Below are 22,500 nucleotides of genomic sequence, written 5' to 3'. Positions count from 1 at the left end.
CACACAGATACACACACAGACACACACACACAGACACACAGACACACACACACACACACACATATATAATTGATTATTTGACCAGCCTTGTGAGAAATAAAACTATGTGACAAAGACGCAAGAAACGTACCGAGTCTACCTGCATGACGACATGCCCATCGGGCGTTATCTCGTATTTTGAAATCAGCTGATCCACACTATTTGAAAGCTGGGAAAAGAAAAGCAGGGCATTTGCCAGGTGATTCGCACGGATACATTCCGGAAGAGGAGCTCCATCAGTTGCAAGAATAAAATTAAAAACAAAACTTTATTTAAAAAAAAAAAAAAGCATTCCTGTTTTCGTAAAGTTGGTTATCGGAATCGCCGTAGCTGTAAAAACGTTCTGATCCGAATTTGTTTCCTGAATTTCTAGGGGGACGGTTTTCAGCTAAAACATGCCGTTTTGAGACCCCATGGCGTTTATAAGTACATGTCTCCGTTCAAAAAAATAGACAGGCAGTCCTCAACTTACAAGTTTGTTTAGTGACTGAAGTGACAACAACACTGTGACCTTCCCCCCCCACTTATGACTTTTGCAGCGTCCCCAAGAGTATGTGATTTCCATTCGGACGCTTAACAATAGATTCGCATTTATGACGGTTGCAATGTCTCGGGTCACGTGACTCCCCTTTTGCGACCTTCTGACAAGGGGGAAGCCAGATTTACTTAACAACAGGGGGGTGCTGACGTCACCACGGCAGTGATTCACTTAACAAATGCGGCAAGGAAGGTCGTAAAAGCCAACTTAACGATGGTCTGACTTAGCAACGTGAATTCTGGGCTCAACTGCAGCCGTTAGTCGAGTATTGGGAATTCAGATTTCACTATATTGCTTTAAAAGAAATTGGGGAGGTCAGCGTTACTTACAAGAGATAAGTCTTCCTCATTTGCTTCCAGGCCGTTAGGAAGAGAGACGTCAATCACTGCATGGGGAGAGGAAAATTGTTGCTTCCAGGCCGTTAGGAAGAGAGACGTCAATCACTGCATGGGGAGAGGAAAATTGCCCCGTCCTCCTCCGAGGTTTGTACCTACACAGGATGATGCTTGTTTTTGGGCCGTTTTCAGGCCATTTAAACATTGGGCACTAACTTGAACATTGGGCGCTATCTAACAAAATGAAATTCAATGGGGAAATAAGTCAGGTTCCACATTTAGGCAAGAAAAACAAAATGCACAGGTTCAGTATAGGTGGTACCTTGCTCAATAGGAGTAACTGTGAGAGGGATCTTGGAGTCCTAGTGGACAACCATTTAAATAGGAGCAAGCCGTATGCAGCCGTGACCCGACAAATGCGCGCACAACAAAAGTGTGTCGGCAAAACCGTGGCGTGAAAACCACAACGTCATCAACGCGCCCACAACAGCGCGCCGACAATAGCGTGCCAACAGAAGCGCGATTTAAGTTAAGGTAAGGGTTAGGTTCAGGGTTAGGTTTAGGGTTAGGTTCAGGGTTAGGGTTAGGGTTAGGGTTCGGGTTAGGTTTAGAGCGCGCTTCTGTCGGCGCGCTGTTGTCGGCGCGCTTCTGCGCTCATTCGTTGGCGCAATTTAGAACTCGTGGTTTTGTCGCTGCGGTTTCGTTGGGCGCGCTTTTGTCGAGCGCACATTTGTCGGGGAACCGTGTGCAGCAGCTGCCAAAGAAGCCAACACAGTTCTAGGCTACATAAACAGAGGGATAGAATCAAGATCACGTGAAGGGTTAATACCGCTTTATATGGCCTTGGGAAGGCCGCATTTGGAATACGGCATCCAGTTTTGGTTGCCACGATGTAGAAAAGATGTGGAGACTCCAGAAAGAGTGCAGAGAAGAGCAACAAAGAGGATTAGAGGACTGGAGGCTAAAACATAGGAAGAACGGTTGCAGGAACTGGATAGGTCTAATTTAATGAAAAGAAGGACCAGGGGAGACATGATGGCAGTGTTCCAATATCAATGGGTGGAAACTAATCAAGGAGAGAAGCAACCTAGAACTAAGGAGAAATTTCCTGACAGTTAGAACAATTAATCGGTGGAACAGAAGTTGCCTCCAGAAGTTGTGAATGCCCCAACACTGGAAGTCTTTAAGAAGATATTGGACAGCCATTTGTCTGAAATTGTATAGGGTTTCCTGCCTAGGCAGAGGGTTGGACTAGAAGACCTCCAAGGTCCCTTCCAACTCTGCTATTGTATTGTATGTTTCAGACTATTTGGGGGCCATTTTTGCTTTTTGTGACACACAACCACCTCGAATTATCCACACTTACTTTGCACAGGCGACCAACAGCCGGACTTCATTGAAGGAGAGGTAATACTTCTCTTCTGTAGAAGCAAAAGGAGGTAATTTTTCAAATGGAGAAGTTCAGGGTTAATGATCCCTCAGAGTACGAAGTGGGCGAAAATCGAACAGCTCACACCAGCATTCTTGCCCCCCACCCAGATTGGAAAACTGGGGGCCCTCCAGGAAGGAATTGTTTAGAGAAGTACTTGCCAGCCAAGCAAGACACTGAGATTTTAGCATTTGGGGGGGGGGGGTGTTATCCAGGCTACGTTGAAGTAGATGTGACCAATATTGTCTGTGGAGGCTGAATTAAATAGGATTGTTCTCCATAGGTGATAGACAGAAGATTTCAACCTAGACTTCTCTATGTGTTAAGCATTACAGTTATTTTTATTTAGATGTAGTTCCGATTACCAGAGGGAGCCCCCCTGTGAAGTACTGTGAGGCCGTTACCATGGCAATTCCACTGCACTGTACAGTAGAATCCATTTTACGGCAGTACAGTAGAAGCCATTTGAAGGCACAACAGGCTGTAACATAGCAAAGCATCCCCCCCCCCCCCCGAGTGTACCAAGTTTGGTTGAAATTGCTTGAGACACTCCAGAGTTATGCTGGAAACACACACCCACATACATACAATAGGTAGGTAGGTAGGTAGGTAGGTAGGTAGGTAGGTAGGTAGGTAGGTAGGTAGGTAGGTAGGTAGATAGATAGATAGATAGATAGATAGATAGATAGATAGATAGATAGATAGATAGATAGATAGATAGATAGATATTGATAGATTGATAAAGATAGATAGATAGATAGATAGATAGATAGATAGATAGATAGATAGATAGATAGATAGATAGATAGATAGATAGATAGATAGATAGATAGATAGATAGAGGTAGATGGAGATAGATAGATAGATAGATAGATAGATAGATAGATAGATAGATAGATAGATAGATAGAGATAGATAGATAGATAGATAGATAGATAGATAGATATAGATTGATAGATAGAGGTAGATTGATAGCTAGAGATAGGTAGAGATTGATAGATAGAGATTGATAGATATTGATAGATTGATAGATTGATAAAGATAGATAGATAGATAGATAGAGATAGATAGATAGAGATAGATAGATAGAGATAGATAGATATTGATATATTGATATATTGATAAAGATAGATAGATAGATAGATAGATAGATAGGTAGAGATTGATAGGTAGAGATTAATAGATATTGATAGATTGATAGATTGATAAAGATAGATAGATAGATATAGCTAGCTAGCTAGATGATAGATAGATAGATAGATATAGATAGAGATAGATAGATATTGATAGATTGATTGATAAAGATAGATAGATAGATAGATAGATAGATAGATAGATATAGATTGATAGCTAGATATAGGTAATAGATAGATAGATAGATAGATAGATAGATAGGGAGAGAGAGAGAGAGAGAGAGAGATGATAGATAGATAGATAGATAGATAGATAGATAGATAGATAGATAGATAGAAGATAATAAAGAATTCCTCACCGTCTAGCGTGACATCAATCTTCAACTGAAAGTCACAAGTGTCTTCAGAAACGCTGCTGACATAATACACGCTTCTCAGCTGCAAATACCCAAATTGGGGGAAAAACCCAAATTAATTTGGAGACTTTGAAACTCCCCAACCAGTTTCTAGTTACCGTTATAATATCTGTAATTGTCAGAGGTTCAAATTTGTGAAGACCATCAATGACAGTAATATTCCATCTACTACTGCACCTTTCTAGCCAACTTAACGAGAAGAGTTTGGGGTTCAAAACTCAGAGGACGCTGATATCATTGTTTTGTAGCCCAATGGATACGTTGGCCATCCAATTCTCCATTACTTATTTCTATGGTCCTTCTGTCACATTCATCCCGCCAAGCTGGATTTGCAAGATATTTATAATTTGGTGTGTATGTATAGATATTTGGGGTTCTAGATGCAAGAACCACTTCTTAGATCACCTAAATGTAAATGCAAGCAGTCCTTGACTTATGACCACAGTTGAGACGACCATTTGGGTTGCTAAGTGAAACAGATGCTAACTGAACCTTGCTCCCTCGTACGAGCTTCCTTGCCACAGTTGTTAAGTGAATCGGTGCACTTCTTCAGTTAGTACCCTGGTTTGTGAAGTCAATCCGGTTGTCACATCAACTTTGCCAGTCGAAAGGTCGCAAAAGGGGAACTCGCGTAACCGTCATAAGTAGGAGCCAGTGGCCAAAGCAACTGAATTTTGACCGCGTCACCCCGGGGATGCGTGAAGTGTGAAAACAGTCATGTCACTTTTTTCAGCCCCGTTGTAACTTTTAGCAGCCAGCCATAATCTAAACCAGCACATAAATTTGAACGGTCACTAAACTAAACTGTTGTAAGTCGAGGACTGCTTGCAAACGAAGGTGCATTGTTCACTTACAGTCACAGCTGCTGTCCCGGTACTGCTCCCTGTGTGTATGTCTATATTATCCTTCACGGAAGCCTAAATTTGCAAAGAAATGGCAATATATATATATATATATATATATATATATATATATATATATATATATATATATATATATATATATATATATATATATATATATATATATATATATATATATATATATATATATATATATATATATAAAGTATACAGTATACATTAATATATCATTAATCCCTATGGCTGCTAAATTCTTGTTAAATCATCATAAACGTGATCTGGATGTTTTTGGCTGCTTGAGGCACAGATCTGGTTTTGTTAGAATCCTGGTTTATCATCATCATCTTCTTTTAATGACCCCATAATCCCTTGCGGGGTGCAGACTGGGCAACTGAACAGCGCTTATTGGCTGGATGCCCTTCCTGTTGCCATTGCGGAGTTTTGTTTAGCACATATATTCTCATTATGCCCAGAGAGAGAGAAATATCTGCCTCTGCCTAGGATCGAACTCACAGCCTGCTGGTTGTGAAGCGAGAGAGCTACACCTCTAGACACCACTTTATCACGATCTGTGAAGTGTCTCTCCAGCTAAGGCATGAAGCAGGGGGATGAAAGCGTGACTTGGGGGGAAAAAGTAAGTGGGACGAGAAGGAGAAATTCCACTTTTTTTCCAGTGCCGTCGTAACTTTGAACTGTCACTAAATGAATTGTAAAGGGCCCGTTGTTGTTGTTGTTGTTGTTGTTGTTGTTGTTGTTTTTAAAAAAATGGGAAACTCCCTACTTCTGAACTTCCCGATTGTTCCTGCCAGCCATAATCCAAGGATTCATGGCTGTGGCGGGAACTGGGGAAGGGCAAAGTCAGGCTGGGCAGAGCAGGGGAGAGGTAGAACAAGGGAGAGGGGGTTCAGATGAAGACCAAGGCCCACCCCCTTCCTCATCTTAGGGCATGCAAGGAAGAGCGGAGAAGAGAGCAACGGGGGCCTTACGAGGGAGGAAACGGCCCTGATTCCCTTCGCAAGGCACACCTGGGGATGGAGTTTAAAGGAGAGGCAAATGGGAGGGGCGGTTATCGGGAACAAACGCTGAGATCATCTGGGCTTAACTGCTTTATCCGAGTTCCTGGCATCCTCTTAACTGGTTTGATTTACTGCCATGCTACTTCACTTCTGGAACTCCTTATCTTGCCGGATTAATTACCTTATTTTGCCTTGTTGGATTTATAGTTGGAAGCTTTTTGCTTACAACATTGGGACTTGAGTATTTTCAGCCAAAGGCTGTTAACAGGTTTGGGGAAGAGTTTTTCTCCAGGCCAGAGAGTTGAAAGGGACATTGAGGGCATACTTGGTGTTAATAAAGAGATTCATACCGTTTCTCTGGCTGTGTTGGATTTATAGTTGAAAGTTTTCTGCTTACAACATTGGGACTTGAGTATTTTCAGCCAAAGGCTGTTAACAGGTTTGTGGAAGAGTTTTTCTCTGGGCCCCAGAGTTGAAAGGGACATTGAGGGCACAGTTGGGGCCAATAAAGCAACTCATGCCAGTTCTCTGTGCCATGCCTAGGTCATCGCAGTCTTGCTTAAAACCCACAAATAATATTTCTTGGCCAACAGACCAATTCCTGGATCAAAAACCACTCCAAACATCTGCTTTCTTTGAACTCCCATCTATCCCCCTCCCCGATCCATGAACTCACATCCACAGGCCGGCCGATGTAATTGTGATGCGTGAGCCTGTACGTGTGGAAATCTCCCTGAAATTTGTAAGACGCTTTGACGTTCATGTCCAGCGTGAGCCGTTTAATCAGGATGGAATATTCGGTCAAGCACTCCAAAGCAATAACTGTATCCTGTCGAATCAGTGTGAGAGAGAGGGGGGGGGGGAGAAACCCCAAAGAGAAAGCATTAGAAGGGAGGCAACCACATCGTGTATTAATTGGGAGGGAAATAAATCCATTTCTGGTTTTTAGGAATGAGAAAATGGAAAATTAGACCCCAACATCTCGATAGAAAGGATATTTTTCATCACCCCGGCTCGCCTCTTCTGCCTTCGAAGTCATAATCACCTCCTAGCATATTATATAAGTGGTTTCTTCATGGGGCTTTCGATTTAATTTTTTCGGATTTAGCAATTAGTTAAGTATCAGTGAGACTCCCCCCCCCCCGTTAAATGAACACCATACCAGGCAAGTAATTCCATGCTAAACGGCGCAAAAGTCTGTTCTTAAATTAGAACAGATTATTAAGTGGTTGATTGGCAGGGAACATCTGCTCCCTGCCAATCAACCAAAAAGTTTAAGTCACGGAACTAACTAAGCATTCATTCATGGTTGCAGCTCCGCCTGGAGATAAGCAGAATGCTGCGGGCATTGTCTAGGACAGGCAGAGGTGGTATTAAGCCGGTTCTGACCAGTTCTGGAGAACCGGTAGGGGAAATTTTGAGTATTTTGGAGAACTGGCAAATACCTCCTCTGGCTGGCCGCGCCCCTGATGTATTCGCTGCCTCCCAAGTCCCAGCTGATTGGTTGGGTCTTCTTTTGTTGCCCTCCACAGGAGAACGGAGCTAGAAAGCAGTTAGTGGGATGGGGAGGTAATGGAAGTTTTGCAATATTCTTCCCCTGGAGTAGGGAGGGAATGTGGATTTTGCAGTATCCTTCCTCTGCCACGCCCACCGCCATGCCCACAGAACCAGTAGTAAAAATTTTCGAATCCCACCACTGAGGACAGGGGGCGTCAAACTCAAGCCCGTAGGCTACATCCAGCCCGCGGGGTCGTCCTAGTGTACCCAATTGGAAAAAGAAAAATCAGGCCAATGTAGCTTTGGCTTAGTCTACTCAATGCGAAGAGGGTAAATCAGGCCAGCATTGTGGGGAGTAACATCAAGCTGGCCATGCCCACCCAGCTGGCCACACCTCCCTGGTCTCCCCAAGGTCAACCACAGCACTGATGCGGCTCTCAATGAAATTGAGTTTGACACCCTTGGTCTCGGGGGTTGTCTAAAACTGTAAGGATGCTCAAGGTTCCTACGGTTGACCTGGAGGAAATAGGAGAGGGAGAGCGCTGATACCTGGGTCGAATAAAATCCACCCCCAAATCTCTGCTCTTCGGTCAACCATTTCATGACCGGCTTGACGTAGTTGTGGTCGCCTTTCAGCAAAATGGACAGCAAGACGTAGGCGGTGGTTTCAACCATCTTGGCGTTGCCCTCAGAGGGAATGCTGGCGTCGAATTTGACGGGGGTCTCTTTCCAGAAACGGTAGACTGGAGGGTTTCCTGTAAATTGGAAATAACAAGAGATAGAGCATCACAGAAGGGATGGGAGAAACCTTCTCACCTCTGAGCCTAGCCAAAGAACCAAAGGACCAACGAGAATATGTCTCCCTGGCTTCTTATTCTTAGCAATTGCTACAAATCTGCCTTCTACCGAAGACCTGTATATTGCACGAGTCAAAAAAATATCTACAGACCCCTCGAACCCTGGACATAAAATGTTTGAACTCCTACCCTCAAACCAAAGTTATATAGAGTACTGCACAGCGGAACAACTAGACCCAAGGACAGGCTTTCCCTGAACGCCCTCACTCTGCTAAACAAATAATTCCCTCAACACTGTCAATAATTTACTAAGATTGTATTACTATTCTTCTTCTCTTCCTTCCTAATGCCTGTCTCTCCCCACTTACGACTATAACCATGTTGCTTCTATCTTTCAATTTATATTGTTCTCATTGGTTTCCTAGTATGATTTGATAGTTTATTAGTAACCTGTGACTATCACTCAGTGTTGTATCTTTTTATTCTTGATGAATGTATTTTTATTCTCCTTTTGTACACTGAGAGCATCTGCACCAAAGACAAATTCCTTGTGTGTCCAATCACACTCGGCTAATAAAGAATTCTGTTCCATTCCGTTCCATTCCATTCTATTTTTATGGTGTTTATAAAGGCGAACCATCATCTTCTTCTTTTAATGAGTCCATAATCCCTTGTAGAGTGGAGTCTGAGAAACTGAATGGAGCTAGCTGAGTGTTTTACTGGCCAGATGCCTTCCTGTCGCCAATGCGGAGTTTTAGTTCGGCAGATACATTCTCATCATTCCCAAATGAGAATGGGGCTCTCTACCTAGGATCGAACTCACAGCCTCCTGATTGTGAGGCGAGAGCACCACCTCTAGGCCACCGCACGCAGCTGGTGAATTGAGTTGATATAAGGAGGGCTTTACCTTTCACTTGAGCTTCATTCTTCAAGCGAAGGTAGGCTGAGTGGAGGTCAGGGTGGTTGATCTTTGCTTGAGTGAGAGCATAAGTCACGATGGCTAAGACAAAGGTGTTTTGCGACTGCGCAATGTTTTGCAACAAATAATTCACAGCTTTGTTTTCAGCATCTGCAAATTTCTGTAAAGGAAGTAGAAAAATAGGAACCACCTTTGATGGGAAGATAACAGTGCTCCGTGCGCATTGAGTCATGCCGGCCACATGACCATCGAGATGTCTTCGGACAGTGCTGGCTCTTCGGCTTTGAAACAGAAATAAGCACCGCCCCCTAGAGTTGGGAACAACTAGCATATGTGTGCGAGGGAAACCTTTACCTTTACCTTATGTAGGGATTCTAGACTGATTCCTCTTTTAACACCGCCCTCTCCCCATCCAGGTTGTGTCATTCCTTCTCCTACGCTCCCATCTTTAATCGGAATCCAATAGTCCAACAATAGCAATAGCAGTTAGACTTATATACTGCTTCATAGGGCTTTCAGCCCTCTCTAAGCGGTTTACAGAGTCAGCATATTGCCCCCAACAACAATCCGGGTCCTCATTTCACCCACCTCGGAAGGATGGAAGGCTGAGTCAACCCTGAGCCGGTGAGATTTGAACAGCCGAACTGCAGAACTAGCAGTCAGCTGAAGTAGCCTGCAGTGCTGCATTTAACCACTGCACCACCTCGGCTCTAGTCATCACCATCTGCTTCTCATTGCAAGGGCCAAACTGAAGCAGAGCTGAACACGCTTACAACCTCTGAGTATAAAGTCCCGTCAAAAAGGGTATGGAGATTTGACCACCACATGATAGTGGCGGTGTTACTAATAAGTGGAAAGCAGACACACCTACCTGGAAGGGACACGGTTTTTTATATTCTGAAAAGGCAATCAGGGTGAAGGCTGTGAGATACAGACGGTTTTCTCTCTCCTGGTCCTGTAATGTACCCTTTGAAAAGCAGCAAATAAGTTAAGGGTTAGGGTTAAAAAAAATATCATTCGCTTCAGGGGTGGCATTACTTTCCCCACTGGTTAGCAATTGTAAGCTTGCGTGTGCATGCCCTTGGTTCGCTCACACACTTCCCATCCACGCATGCGCTCAGCCTTCCTCGCATGCGCTTTGGCTTGAAAACATGCCTAAATAGGATGGCATGGAGCTGGGGGGGGGGGTGGGCTGGTCCGCCCGCAATTTCTACTACTGGTTCGGGTGAACTGGTCCCAACTGGCTGAATACCACCCCTGATTCTCTTGATTCTTAATTCCCGTCATACCACAAGTTACAGAAATTAATCCATATCAATCTTCAATACACAGAACAGGCTTTGAGGAGGGCTCTGTGTCGGAGGCAGAGAGGGGGCCAGAGTCCTATGCCAGTTATCAACTGTCAGACATCAGTGAGGCAGAAGAACAGCTGGAGCCTGTTCCCAGTGTGTGCATGCGCAGAATGGCCAGACGAAGGGAACAGCTAAAGAACAGGGGTTGAGTTGGGAGGAAGGCCACAGGTGGACGATGAATGGCCCCTCCCAGAGGAAATAAAAGAGGAGCGAAAGGGGAGTGGAGTTTGCAGGAGAGTTTGCATTAGTTCGCTTCATTGGTTCCTGACTCTCCGAGACTCCTTGCCAAGTTCTGCAGAGATCGGCCTGGCAGCTCTCCAAGCCAGATAAGGTCTGTGACCGTAAATCCTCCCTTGAAAGACTTTGCTGGATGTGAATGAGCAGAATTCACAGTCAGCTAATAAAAGGGTTTTTTGTCGGGACCAGGAGTTGGCTTCAGGCTCTCGGGAAGCCTCAGTCAGAACAGTCAGCAGACCAATAGATAAATCTTAATTGGGTTTAATTCTTAGTCCATTTCCATACCTGAAGGGCTATGGGTTTGTAATTTGAGACTTCCCTGAAAGATCCATCGTCCATTTGACAGATGTCAATCAACCAAGTCAGAGACATACACACCGTACCAAACTGATCAGGCATATATCGCCGAACCTGTCCAAAAACCTTTAGGATAAACGCAGTAATCCTGCCAAGACCAAAAGATAAAATTGAGTTCCTTCCCCAGATTTGGAGAGATATTTCAAGACACCCAAGAACAAACAGGAAACCAAGAAATTTGAAAGTAATCCCGTATCACGAGGCAGGAAAAAATATAAGACACACATGCACACAGAAATAAAGGCAGATTTAACAGGATTATGTTTATTTTCTGGATGTTTCCCCTGTTTTATGTGATACTAGTTGATAATCTGGCATTCCCTGGGTATTTATTTATAGGGGGAAATTTCTAATATTGGATTTTTCCCCTTGTGGAGTACTGTGAAATCATTACCGTGGCAACTCCACTGCGCTGTACAGTAGAAGCCACTTTACAGCAGTACAATAGAAGCCATTTTAAGGCACAACAGGCTGTATCTTAACGGAACACGCACCCTGAGTGTGTTAGGGGTGTCTTACCCCCACAGTATTTGTTTCCAGAGAGAAAGTCATCTGTGTACCAATTTTGTTTGAAATTGCTTGAGGCGTTCCAGAGTTATTCTGGAACGTAGACACACACGAACAGCCATTTTTTTTTAATGTGATATATCTGAACCATTCTGGAAGTATCTAGCTCTCAGACACCATTTACTTACCAGGTGCTAGCTTCACCATCCTTCCACATGCTGTAAGAGAAATCTTGCGTTTGAAAAGACAGGACACTGATGATTCCTGAGAAATAAAATATTTTCTTTTAAAAAAAACACTTCTCTAAGAATTCATTCACATCTTAAAAGGCAAAGAGCTTGGTGACTTCCCTTCATAGCTCATGGAGACATTGTAAAGGATGCAGAAATGATCTCAAAGTTTGAGAGGAGACGGATATGGCAACTTCAGACAACTTTAACAGGCCTAGTGTGTGTGTGTGTGTGTGTGTGTGTTGCATTTGTGCTGATAAATAAATAAAGGGAGACTAATATAGATCTATTTCAAGCTATTTAGCTCTCATCAGTTAGCCATACCCTTACTGGGATTTGAACCTGTGCTGTATTACATATTAGGCAGTTGTGTTAACCACTAAGCCACAAGGTTCTCCTCCTTTATCAGCTGAGCCAGGGAAATAGGTATCTATTTAGTGTCACAATCCCTGGTATGCCCAAATATGGGAGGAAGGAGACTGCTTCCTTTTTCTGTCTATCGGCTCATCACAAGAGACCATCACGACAGAAAGCCATTATTTTTACTGTTGCCTTTGTTACATTTGTGTTGCATTTGTGCTGATAAATAAATAAAGGGAGACTAGTATAGATCTATTTCAAGCTATTTAGCTCTTATCAGACCTGGATGGTCTCCTGGGGTGAGCCGATAGACAGAGAAGGGAAGCAGTATGCCTTCTCCCATATTTGGGCATACCAGGGGTTGTGACACAATATATATGTATGTATGTATGTATGTATGTATGTATGTATGTATGTATGTATGTATGTAGTGTGTGTGTGTGTGTGTGTGTATATATATATATATATATATATATATATATATATATATATGTATGTATGTATGTATGTATGTATGTATGTATATATATATGTGTGTGTGTTTTTATTTGTGCTGATAAATATATATATGTGTGTGTGTATTTGTGTGTGTATATATATATATGTATATGTGTGTGTGTGTGTGTGTGTTTTATTTATCTCCAAAGTTCAAATACAAAAAGAGAAATAAGAAGAAAAAGAAACTGCCAATAAAACAACCAAACAACACGTGGGGGGGGGGAACCGTGTGTACAACAACAAATAACACATTTATTTTTAACATGAACATTGGACATAAAACGTCCACCCTGCGTTTGGAAACTAGTTATCTGGCAGCTCTCCAAGCGAGATAAGGTTCGTGTGGATAAACATTCCTCTGAAAGTCTGTTTGCTAAGCCTTGCGGACTGTGAATGAAAGGAACTCACAAGTCATGTCAATAAAAGAGGGACCAAGACTCTGCTTCATGCTTTTTAAAGAAGCCTGGATCAGAGCAGAAATCTGTTGTCTATCAATCAAAACCGAACAAGCCTTAATGCAAAGTTTCATCCTTGAATAGGAGATTTATGGGCATCCCGCGGACATTTCTATCAACAGCGCTGGCAGATTCATAGCTCGAAAGATGCTACTTTACCCGTCTTCAACTTCCTCAACAAGGTAAATTCGGACTGGGTTCTTCCCGAGCCAAAGATGTTCCAAGAGTCGGTCCTTTCCAGGTAATCGTACACATAAAACACGGGGATGATATTCATCAATTCTGTTTCGGCGCTGCCTTGGGGAAGGTCAGTGAGCAGCTTCAGGGCTTCGGGCTTCAAGGCAGCCTGGATGACATCGCCCAGCAGGTTGCCTGGGAAGGTGGGGAACCAAGGAAGGAAGGAAGGAAGAAAAGGGATGCGGAAAGGGGGAGAGAGGAAAAGGAAAGAGAGGGAAGGGAAACCACAAGAGGTGCGGTTTTTAAAACTGATTTGGCTTTATTAATGGATTGGTCATTTCGGTGGCTCAGGCTACGCATGCAGCCAATTGCAGATGGACAGGTGGAGTGAGGGGAGGAGTATAAGTAGCTCAAGGTTTTCACTCCAGTTGCACTGGGCTCTTTTTTCCTTCCTTCTTTCCTGCTCCCTCCCTCCCAGTCCTTCCTTCCTTCTTCTCTCCCTCCCAATCCTTCCTTCCTCTCTCTCTCTCCCTCCCAATCTTTCCTTCCTCTCTCCCTCCCTCCCTCCCAATCCTTTCTTTGTTCCTCCCTCCCAATCCTCCCTCCCAATCCTATCTTCCTTCCTCTCTCCCTCTCTCCCAATCCTTCCTTCCTTCTTCTCTCCCTCCCAATCTTTCCTTCCTCTCTCCCTCCCTCCCAATCCTTTCTTTGTTCCTCCCTCCCAATTCTACCTCCCAATCCTATCTTCCTTCCTCTCTCCCTCCCTCCCAATCCTTCCTTCCTTCTTCTCTCCCTCCCAATCTTTCCTTCCTCTCTCCCTCCCTCCCAATCCTACCTCCCAATCCTATCGCCCTTCCTCTCTCCCTCCCTCCCAATCCTTCCTTCCTTCTTCTCTCCCTCCCAACCCTTCCTTCCTCTCTCTCTCCCTCCCAATCTTTCCTTCCTCTCTCCCTCCCTCGCAATCCTTTCTTTGTTCCTTCCTCCCAATCCTACCTCCCAATCCTATCTTCCTTCCTCTCTCCCTCTCTCCCAATCCTTCCTTCCTTCTTCTCTCCCTCCCAATCTTTCCTTCCTCTCTCCCTCCCTCCCTCCCAATCCTTTCTTTGTTCCTCCCTCCCTCCCAATCCTACCTCCCAATCCTATCTTCCTTCCTCTCTCCCTCCTTCCCAATCCTTCCTTGCTCTCTCTCTATCTCCCTCCCTCCCAATCCTTCCTTCCTCTCTCTCTTTCCCTCCCTCCCAATCCTTTCTTCTTTCCTCTCTCCCTCCCAATCCTTCCTTCCCCTCTCCCTCACTCCCAATCCTTCCTCCTCCCTCCCAATCCCCCTTCCTTCCTCTCTGATTCCCTCCCTCCCTATCCTCCCTCCCTCTCTTCCCTCCTTCCCAATCCTTCCTGCCTCCCTCCCAATCCTCCCTCCCAATCCCCCTTCCTTCCTCTCTGATTCCCTCCCTCCCAATCCTCCCTCCCCTCCCTCCCAATCCTTCCTCCTCCCTCCCAATCCTCCCTCCCAATCCCCCCCTTCCTTCCTCTCTGACTCCCTCCCTCCCAATCCTCCCTCCCTTCCCTCCTTCCCAATCCTTCCTCCTCCCTCCCAATCCTCCCTCCCAATCCCCCCTTCCTTCCTCTCTGATTCCCTCCCTCCCTATCCTCCCTCCCTCTCTTCCCTCCTTCCCAATCCTTCCTGCCTCCCTCCCAATCCTCCCTCCCAATCCCCCCTTCCTTCCTCTCTGATTCCCTCCCTCCCAATCCTCCCTCCCCTCCTTCCCAATCCTTCCTCCTCCCTCCCAATCCTCCCTCCCAATCCCCCCTTCCTTCCTCTCTGACTCCCTCCCTCCCAATCCTCCCTCCCTTCCCTCCTTCCCAATCCTTCCTGCCTCTCCCTCCCAATCGTCCCTTCCTCCATGGGGTGAATGATATTTCTTTGAAAAATTCAGCAACCCAATTCAAAATTGAGAAGGGGGAGAACCCCACCCCCCACGCCACCCAAGCGAATGAAAACCAGCAGTCATTCCTTCTCCCCTTCCCTTTTACCTTTGATACTGAGAGTCTTTACAAGTTGCGTTTTGGGGACGATGTAACGTGGTACTGTGTAAGGAAACTCTTTCTGCCTCACGACTGTGCCTGCCATTGAGAATCCACATCAAAGCCAGAAAATTTCATGTTAGTACATCATGCGTTTCAAATTGGGTCGCATAAATAACCTGCTAAAATATATGAAGACTGTAATCCTGGATCTTCCTTTCACCCTTTCATGGGGTAAAAAGGCAGATGAAATGAGGGTGATTTGGGAGTAAACACCATTGTGCAATATTCTCCCCAACTATTTTTGCCCCTTAATAAAAATGCAGCAATTCTGCTTTGATTCATTTCTATCCATGTGGAATCCTGCCAATCAATGTAAATGCATATTTCCCTCTCAGATACAAATCCCCCTTTAACATTTAATATAGAGGATGCAATGGGGAAGGTTATGTCTCGCACTCTCTATTGCATCTTCCATATTAAATTATAAACAACGAAATCCTTGGGGCAGGAATCGCCTTTTTCTTCCCCTCTGATAAGGGGGCTGAAAGTTCCCTGCAACTAGGTGGGATGTTTTTAAAAACATGGGAACATGTCTTGATGTCTTTAAATGGAAGCAAACACTTTCTTCTGCACCCTACAAAACCAGGAAGACAAATCTAGGAATTTAGCTTGAAGTTGAATAAAGAAATGTTGAGGAAACATTCAGCTGTTTGGACATCAACTTATGCTTGATGTGTGTTGGAATTCATTGTTGGATGTATTTCTATGCAACTACTACAGTAGTATTCAGCCAGTAGATGGAAGTATTTAAAAGTTTGGATCTTTTGTTTTAAGTAGAGTTTCCTGTTTGCTATTACAGTAAAAAAGTTGAGCAGTAAAGAACATGGTGACGGTACTCTTTGTTTCCTCTGTGTGTTGATGGTTGGTTGGTTGGTTGGTTGGATGGATGGATGGATGGATGGATGGATGGATAAATAGATAGATAGATAGATAGATAGATAGATAGATAGATAGATAGATAGATAGATATACAGAACTTCTAACAATGTTATTTCTGACCAAATACAGGTCTACCATCTTCTCTAGACCCACAGCAGCTCCTAATATTATTGCTTGACACCTACACTGACTTGAGGGCCTTGATACTAATGAAAGAAAGAAAATAATGAGAGAAATGTCTATCTTTTTTTCCTCCAATAAACTGAACTGACATACCATAAACACCTTGGGGATCGAGTGTGGTGCCGTCATAACTCTCCCTTCGAATACCTTCGGGCTAAAACGAAAGAACTGGTCAATAGCAATAGTATATTTCTATACCACTTCATAGTACTTTACAACCCTCTCTAAGCGGTTTTCAGGCTCAGAAAACTGCCCCCAACAATCTGGGCTCTCATTTAAACCAACTCGGAAGCAGTGGTGGGATTCAAAAAAATTTACTACTGGTTCTGTGGGCATGGCTTGATCAGCATGGTGGGCGTGGCTTAGTGGCAGGAGAAGGATACTGTAAAATTTCCATTCCCTCCCACTCCAGGGGAAGATTACCGGTACTGCAAAATCCCCATTGCCTCCCGATCAGCTGGGACTCAGGAGGCAGAGAATAGAAGGGGGCGAGGCCAGCCAGAGGTAGTATTTACCGCTTCTCTAAACTACTCAAAATGTCCGCTACCAGTTCTCCATATATATATATATATATATATATATATATATATATATATGTATGTATGTATGTATGTATGTATGTATGTATGTATGTATGTATGTATGTATTTATTTATTTATTTATTTTAGGGGAGGTCTTATTATTTTTGAGGTGCAGGAGGCTTCTTAACCATGGACCGTGGATCAGCTGATCCAGAGAGGGCCAGAAGTTCTCTCTGTTTCTGACACACTCTCACCTACCATCGCTGGGTCTGCTGCTCTTTTTACGGCCGCCACTAAGAGAAGAGGTGCTGTAACTAGGGTTTGCAGGAGCAGCCACCCTGAGGCCGTTCCGTGTGGAAGGCAGATGCATGTGAGGTGCATGGAGCATGTCCCCCCACCCAGGAAATGGTGGGGATGGGCTGCACATGCATTTAAATATTTTTGGGAGGGCTTATTTTGAGGGCGGAGGGCTTATTTTTAGTGCATGCACTCAAAAGCCCAATTGGGCTAATTATCCAGGGAGGTCTTATTTTCAGGAAAACAAGGGATTACTTTGTCACTGAGAGATGGTGTCCTGGAGACAAATTCCTTGAGTGTCCAATCATACTTGGCCAATAAAAAATCAAGAATGAACGGAGATGCGTGGCAAATCCTCCCACTTCCACCCAAGACCAAGGGCTCAGCCTTACCACAACCCTTAGTGTCTTGACGAGGATTTCTCTGTTCAAGCCGTTAAGAAGCGTGAGGTTGACGCTGAGGAGGCCCAGCTCAAGGGGAAGGATTTTAAATGTCTCCACCACAATAGAAGAACTCTGGATATCTTTCGGGCGAGAGCAGATGTTGACCTGAGAGCCATCCTTCAAAGTCTTAGCAGCACCGAAGAGGCAGATCCCTTTTTGCACACTGATGCTCAGGCAAAACTAGGGAAAAAAAGCCACCGTGAAGAATTAGGGATCTTTAAAAGCACAATGACTATATAGCAGTGGTGGGATTCAAATTATTTAACAACCGGTTCTCTGCCCTAATGACCAGCTGGGTAGGCGTGGCTCAGTGGTCATGTGACTGGGTGGGCGTGGCCAACTCAACGTCACTCACATCGATGGGCGCTTCGCTTTAGCTGTTACAATGGAATAAGGGTTAACTGGAGAGGCAGTTTCTGTAAGCAGGGCTAGAAACAACACCAGAATGTTTCCTTCCTGCCTTCCTTACAGGATCAGGCCTGTAAAGTGGCAAAAAAAACAAAAGATTTCTTCCAACAACCGGTTCTCCCAACTGCTTAGAAAGTTAACAACCGGTTCTTCTGAATAGGTGCGAGCTGGCTGAATCCCACCACTGTTATATAGGCATACTTTTCTGTTACCTTGGTTGTTGTTTTTTTTACTAAAAAGAGGAGAAAAATTAAATATGTATATTGAAAAGGAAATATAAATACCATCAACAGGAAATGGAGCTCCTCAGAAGCTGAAATACACCCAGTAAATGAGATGAAGAATGAAAAGTAGAGGAGAAATGTAAGGGAAGAAGAGAGGGGAGGGGAAGAGGAGGAGAGAATAAGCTCAGTTGTTTCTTGCAGATGTTTCATTACCCAACTAGGTAACATCCTCAGTGCTAGACGGAAGTGAGGATTGCAGAGAGGAGGAGGAGGAGGAGGAAGAAGAGGAGGAAGAGGAAGAGGAAGAAGAGGAGGAGGAGGAGGAGGAAGTAGTAGTAATAGTAGTAGTAGTAGTAGTAATAATAATAGTAGTAATAGTAGTAATAGTAGTAATAGTAGTTTACATAGTTTAGGTCATTGAAAATCAGAAAAAAGCCAAGTATTGTTTCAATATTAATTATGATTTAAAGTGTCGAAGGCAATAGGCTTCTTCAGCTTTTTCATCCAAAACAGAACAGAACATTATAAGATGCTGCAAATTATGTCAAAAAATTAGTTTAGACGAGACTTTAGCCTCTCTAACCAGCCCCCCCCCCCCAATTTCATAAACAACTTTTTCATAGCCCAAATACTCTTCACAATGCTCCTTCTATTATTCAAGGATAAGTGATGGGCCTCAGCTTACCAATGAGATCTAATTCACATGGCATTTCATAACAGGGGAGTTAAACAAGCAGTTATCTGTTGGAAAAGCAGTTATTTTGACTGGCAAGACACCACCTGATACTGCCCGGTTTGGTTTTTATGAAGAGTTCAAAAATGAAATTTGTTGTGAGAACCTACAGATGTTGTGAGAATTGAAGAATGTACTGTTTGCCTCCCTATCTGTGCTTTGCTTGCATTTTTGTAAATTGTGATGTGCCAAGGACGGCCTAAATTTGTACAAAAAACAACTGAAATCTCCCTTCACACCAGCTTCTCTGAGAAATGAGCCAGGCCAAAACAGTATGTTTAGTTTAGCTAGCAGAGTTGGAAGGAACCTTGGAGGACTTCTAGTCCAACCCCCTGCCTAGGTAGAAAACCGTTTCAGACAAATGGCTATCCAACGTCTTCTTAAAGACTTCTAGTGTTGGGGCATTCACAACTTCTGGAGGCAACTTCTGTTCCACCAATTAATTGTCCTCACTGTCAGGAAATTCCTCCTCAATTCTAAGTTGCTTCTCTCCGTGATTAGTTTCCACCCATTGCTTCTTGTCCTACCCTCTGGTGCTTTGGAGAAGGTCAACAATGTTTCCTGCATAGCTGTAGCCTTTTTTATAACGAGAGTCTAACGTGAGAGTTAAAAGTCGCCCCTGCAAACAAGGAGTGGCTGTGAAGCCCACAATTGTCTTTTTAACCGCTTGCTCTTACCCTGGTCTTTGATGTCATGTAGTTGTAAATGGTTGCTTTTAATTCAATTTGCTCTCCTCGGACAACGGAGTAAGGCATATGGACGTTAACGAAGACTTCTTTAACGACCTCCACTTCTAAAGTATCAGCAACACAGATGCCTGTGTGTAACAGAAAAAAAAGATGTAATAACTCAAATTATTGAGTCCGTCCTCTGCACCTCCATAACTGTCTGGTTTGGCTCTGCAACCCAACAAGACAGACACAGACTTCAATGCATAATTAGAATTGCAGAAAAAACAATGGCTACCAACCTGCCTTCCATTGAGGACCTGTAACACTGCATGAGTCAAAAAGAGGGCTGTGGAAATATCTGCAGACCCCTCGCATCCTGGACATCAATTGTTTCAACTCCTACCCTCAAAGTGACGCTATAGGCCACTGCACACCATAACAGCTAGACACAAGGACAGTTTTTCCCCGAATGCCATCACTCTGCTAAACAACTATTATCCTCAACACTGTCACACTATTTACTAAGTCTGCATTACTATTATTCTTCTCTTCCTTCCTAGTACCTATCTCTTCCCACTTGTGACTATAACCATGTTGCTTATATCTTTCCAATTTATATTGTTTTGTTTGTTTCCTAGTGTGATTTGATTGCTTATTAGTAACCTATGACTATCACTAAATGTTGTATCGTATGATTTTTGATGACTGTATTCTATTTTAGGTTCTGATAGGTTCACACACTATCCTATTTGGGTTAAGATACACCTATGCACATCTCCATACTTCATGATTGAGCCGTGGTGGCGCAGTGGTTAAAAAGCAGTATTGCAGAATAATTCTGCCGACTGTCATGAGTTCGATCCTGACCAGCTCAAGGTTGACTCAACCTCTCACTAGACACAAGGAGATTCCCCCCCCCGAATGCCATCACTCTGCTAAACAAATAATTCCCTCCCCACTGTCAAACTACTCACTGCATTACTATTGCTATTAGTCTTCTCATCATTCCTATCACCCATCTCCTCCCACTTATGACTGCAGGACTGCAACTTTGCTGCTTGTATCCTTACGATTGATATTGATATTGATTGTTTCCTGATTGCTTATTTGTACCCTATGACTATCAACTATCAACAATGATTCTTGATGAATGTATTCTATTTTATTTTTCTTTATGTACACGGAGAGCATCTGCACCAAAGACAAATTCCTTGTGTGTTCAATCATTCTATTCTATTTACGACTGCCCTCCCAAAAGGTCATAACATTGGGTCAGTCACATGCTGACCCACTGTGCGACCACTTTATGGCTTATCACTGTAATGGGCAGGCTAAATCATGATTGTACTAGGTTACCATTAAAACCCAGCTTTTTACCATAGGAAAGTAAACAGTAAAATTTGGGGGTTAAAATCTACTCCAGCTAGGGTTCAAGGCTCTGAAGAGCTATTGAATAGGGGGACTATTGCTCTCTTTTCAAAAAACACACGGTATAAATCAATTATTTTACATACCTTTATCCGAAATGCTAACACCTTGTATTTCCCAGGTAGTTAGAGAATCAGGCAGGATGACTGGCAGATTCTTGGACCTGCAGTTGATATAAAAACAAGAGCTGGTTTATTAGTTTTAGCGCAGATCGAACCATAGAATCCTAAAGCTGGAAGGGACTTCTAGAGGTCTTCCAGTCCAGCCCTTTGACCACATCTTGGGGACACAGGGCCCAACGTTCAAGATCCTTCTGAATCGGCTTGCCTCCAGAAGTTGTGGGTGCTCCCACAGTGGAGGTTTTGAACAGGGGCCCCAAATGAATTGTAGGAAAGCAAAACTTTACATTTAGGCAGGAAAAAAACAATGGTATAAATTCAGATTAGACGAGACCAGAGGTGATATTCAGCAGGTTCTGACCTGTTCTGGAGAACTGGTAGCGAAAATTTTGAGTAGTTTGGAGAACCGGCAAATACCACCTCTGACTGGCTCTGCCCCCATCTATTCTCTGCCTCCTGAGTTCCAGTTGATCGGGAGGGAATGGGGATTTTACAATATCCTTCCCCTGCCTTGCCCACCAAGCCACACCCACCAAGCTATGCCACGCCCACTAAGTCACGACCACCGAACCCAAATTACCCTTGTTCCTCTTCCGGTTGTCATTCTGTTCCTTGCCAAGTGCCAGGGAAATCAGAAAATCCAGGAAGTTCAAATGAGAATAAAGATTTATTACAAGCTTGAGCCCTCTACTAGAATCCGGGCTACTAATGGTCAAGGGAAATGAGCGGGAGATAAGAAAGGAATTCAAGGTGGGCTGGAGTTAAATCTCTCGCTGGCAGGGCAGGGTCTCATGATGGATGACAAGTTTGACCCCTCGGTCAGGCACAGCCTGGTTGCCTCCTACAGCTTTGGTGTGATTATGATGTATTTAATAAAGAGATTGAATCGCCTCTAAGGAGTCAACATTATACAATCTTGTACCTTTGAACTGGATGGACTTCCCAAAGCCAACTTTCAGGGAAAAAACTTCGGATTTGCGGGGCCACGTCCAATAGAGCATTAAAGGCTGGGGGGGGGGGAGAACAATGAGAAGAAGGAGGGGGAGGGGGAGGAAGAGGAGGAGGAGGAACCATTATTATTTTCATACAGGAAATTAGTCTAAAGGCCACCTACTGCCAAGAATCTATTGCCCTGCATTATCCCCCTGCATAACCCTATCATTATCTATCGATCTATCTATCTATCTATCTATCTATCTATCTATCTATCTATCTATCTATCTATCTATCTATCTATCTATCTATCTATCTCTACCTACCTACCTACGTATCATATCTATCTATCTATCTATCTATCTATCTATCTATTGATCTATCTATCAATCTATCTATCGATCTATCTAATCATCTATC

At 43.7% G+C, this 22,500-nt stretch overlaps 1 protein-coding gene across 1 annotated transcript in view; it reads right to left on the bottom strand.

The window, feature by feature from the left end:
* C5 (complement C5) overlaps positions 1-22,500 on the bottom strand; it is a 52,042-nt gene that overhangs the window by 8,868 nt on the left and 20,674 nt on the right. The window contains exons 18-36 of the mRNA XM_087704763.1: positions 22,070-22,154; positions 21,115-21,191; positions 19,607-19,746; positions 17,514-17,744; positions 16,396-16,456; positions 15,187-15,276; positions 13,138-13,350; positions 11,624-11,699; positions 10,857-11,016; positions 9,854-9,949; positions 8,971-9,142; positions 7,816-8,021; positions 6,446-6,598; positions 4,745-4,807; positions 3,834-3,912; positions 2,279-2,333; positions 1,027-1,067; positions 907-983; positions 131-208 (exon numbers count right to left, since the gene is read on the bottom strand). Of these exons, the coding sequence (XP_087560889.1) occupies positions 131-208; positions 907-983; positions 1,027-1,067; positions 2,279-2,333; positions 3,834-3,912; positions 4,745-4,807; positions 6,446-6,598; positions 7,816-8,021; positions 8,971-9,142; positions 9,854-9,949; positions 10,857-11,016; positions 11,624-11,699; positions 13,138-13,350; positions 15,187-15,276; positions 16,396-16,456; positions 17,514-17,744; positions 19,607-19,746; positions 21,115-21,191; positions 22,070-22,154 (2,153 nt within the window). The remainder of the gene's footprint in view (positions 1-130; positions 209-906; positions 984-1,026; positions 1,068-2,278; positions 2,334-3,833; positions 3,913-4,744; positions 4,808-6,445; positions 6,599-7,815; positions 8,022-8,970; positions 9,143-9,853; positions 9,950-10,856; positions 11,017-11,623; positions 11,700-13,137; positions 13,351-15,186; positions 15,277-16,395; positions 16,457-17,513; positions 17,745-19,606; positions 19,747-21,114; positions 21,192-22,069; positions 22,155-22,500) is intronic.

Source organism: Thamnophis sirtalis, unplaced genomic scaffold (assembly GCF_051295495.1).
Source record: "Thamnophis sirtalis isolate CommonGarterSnake01/CBP01778 unplaced genomic scaffold, rThaSir2_p1.2 scaffold_2, whole genome shotgun sequence".
Taxonomy (NCBI): Eukaryota; Metazoa; Chordata; class Lepidosauria; order Squamata; family Natricidae; genus Thamnophis; species Thamnophis sirtalis.
Note: the sequence above shows the minus strand (reverse complement) of the source record. Positions and strands in the feature narration are given on the sequence as shown.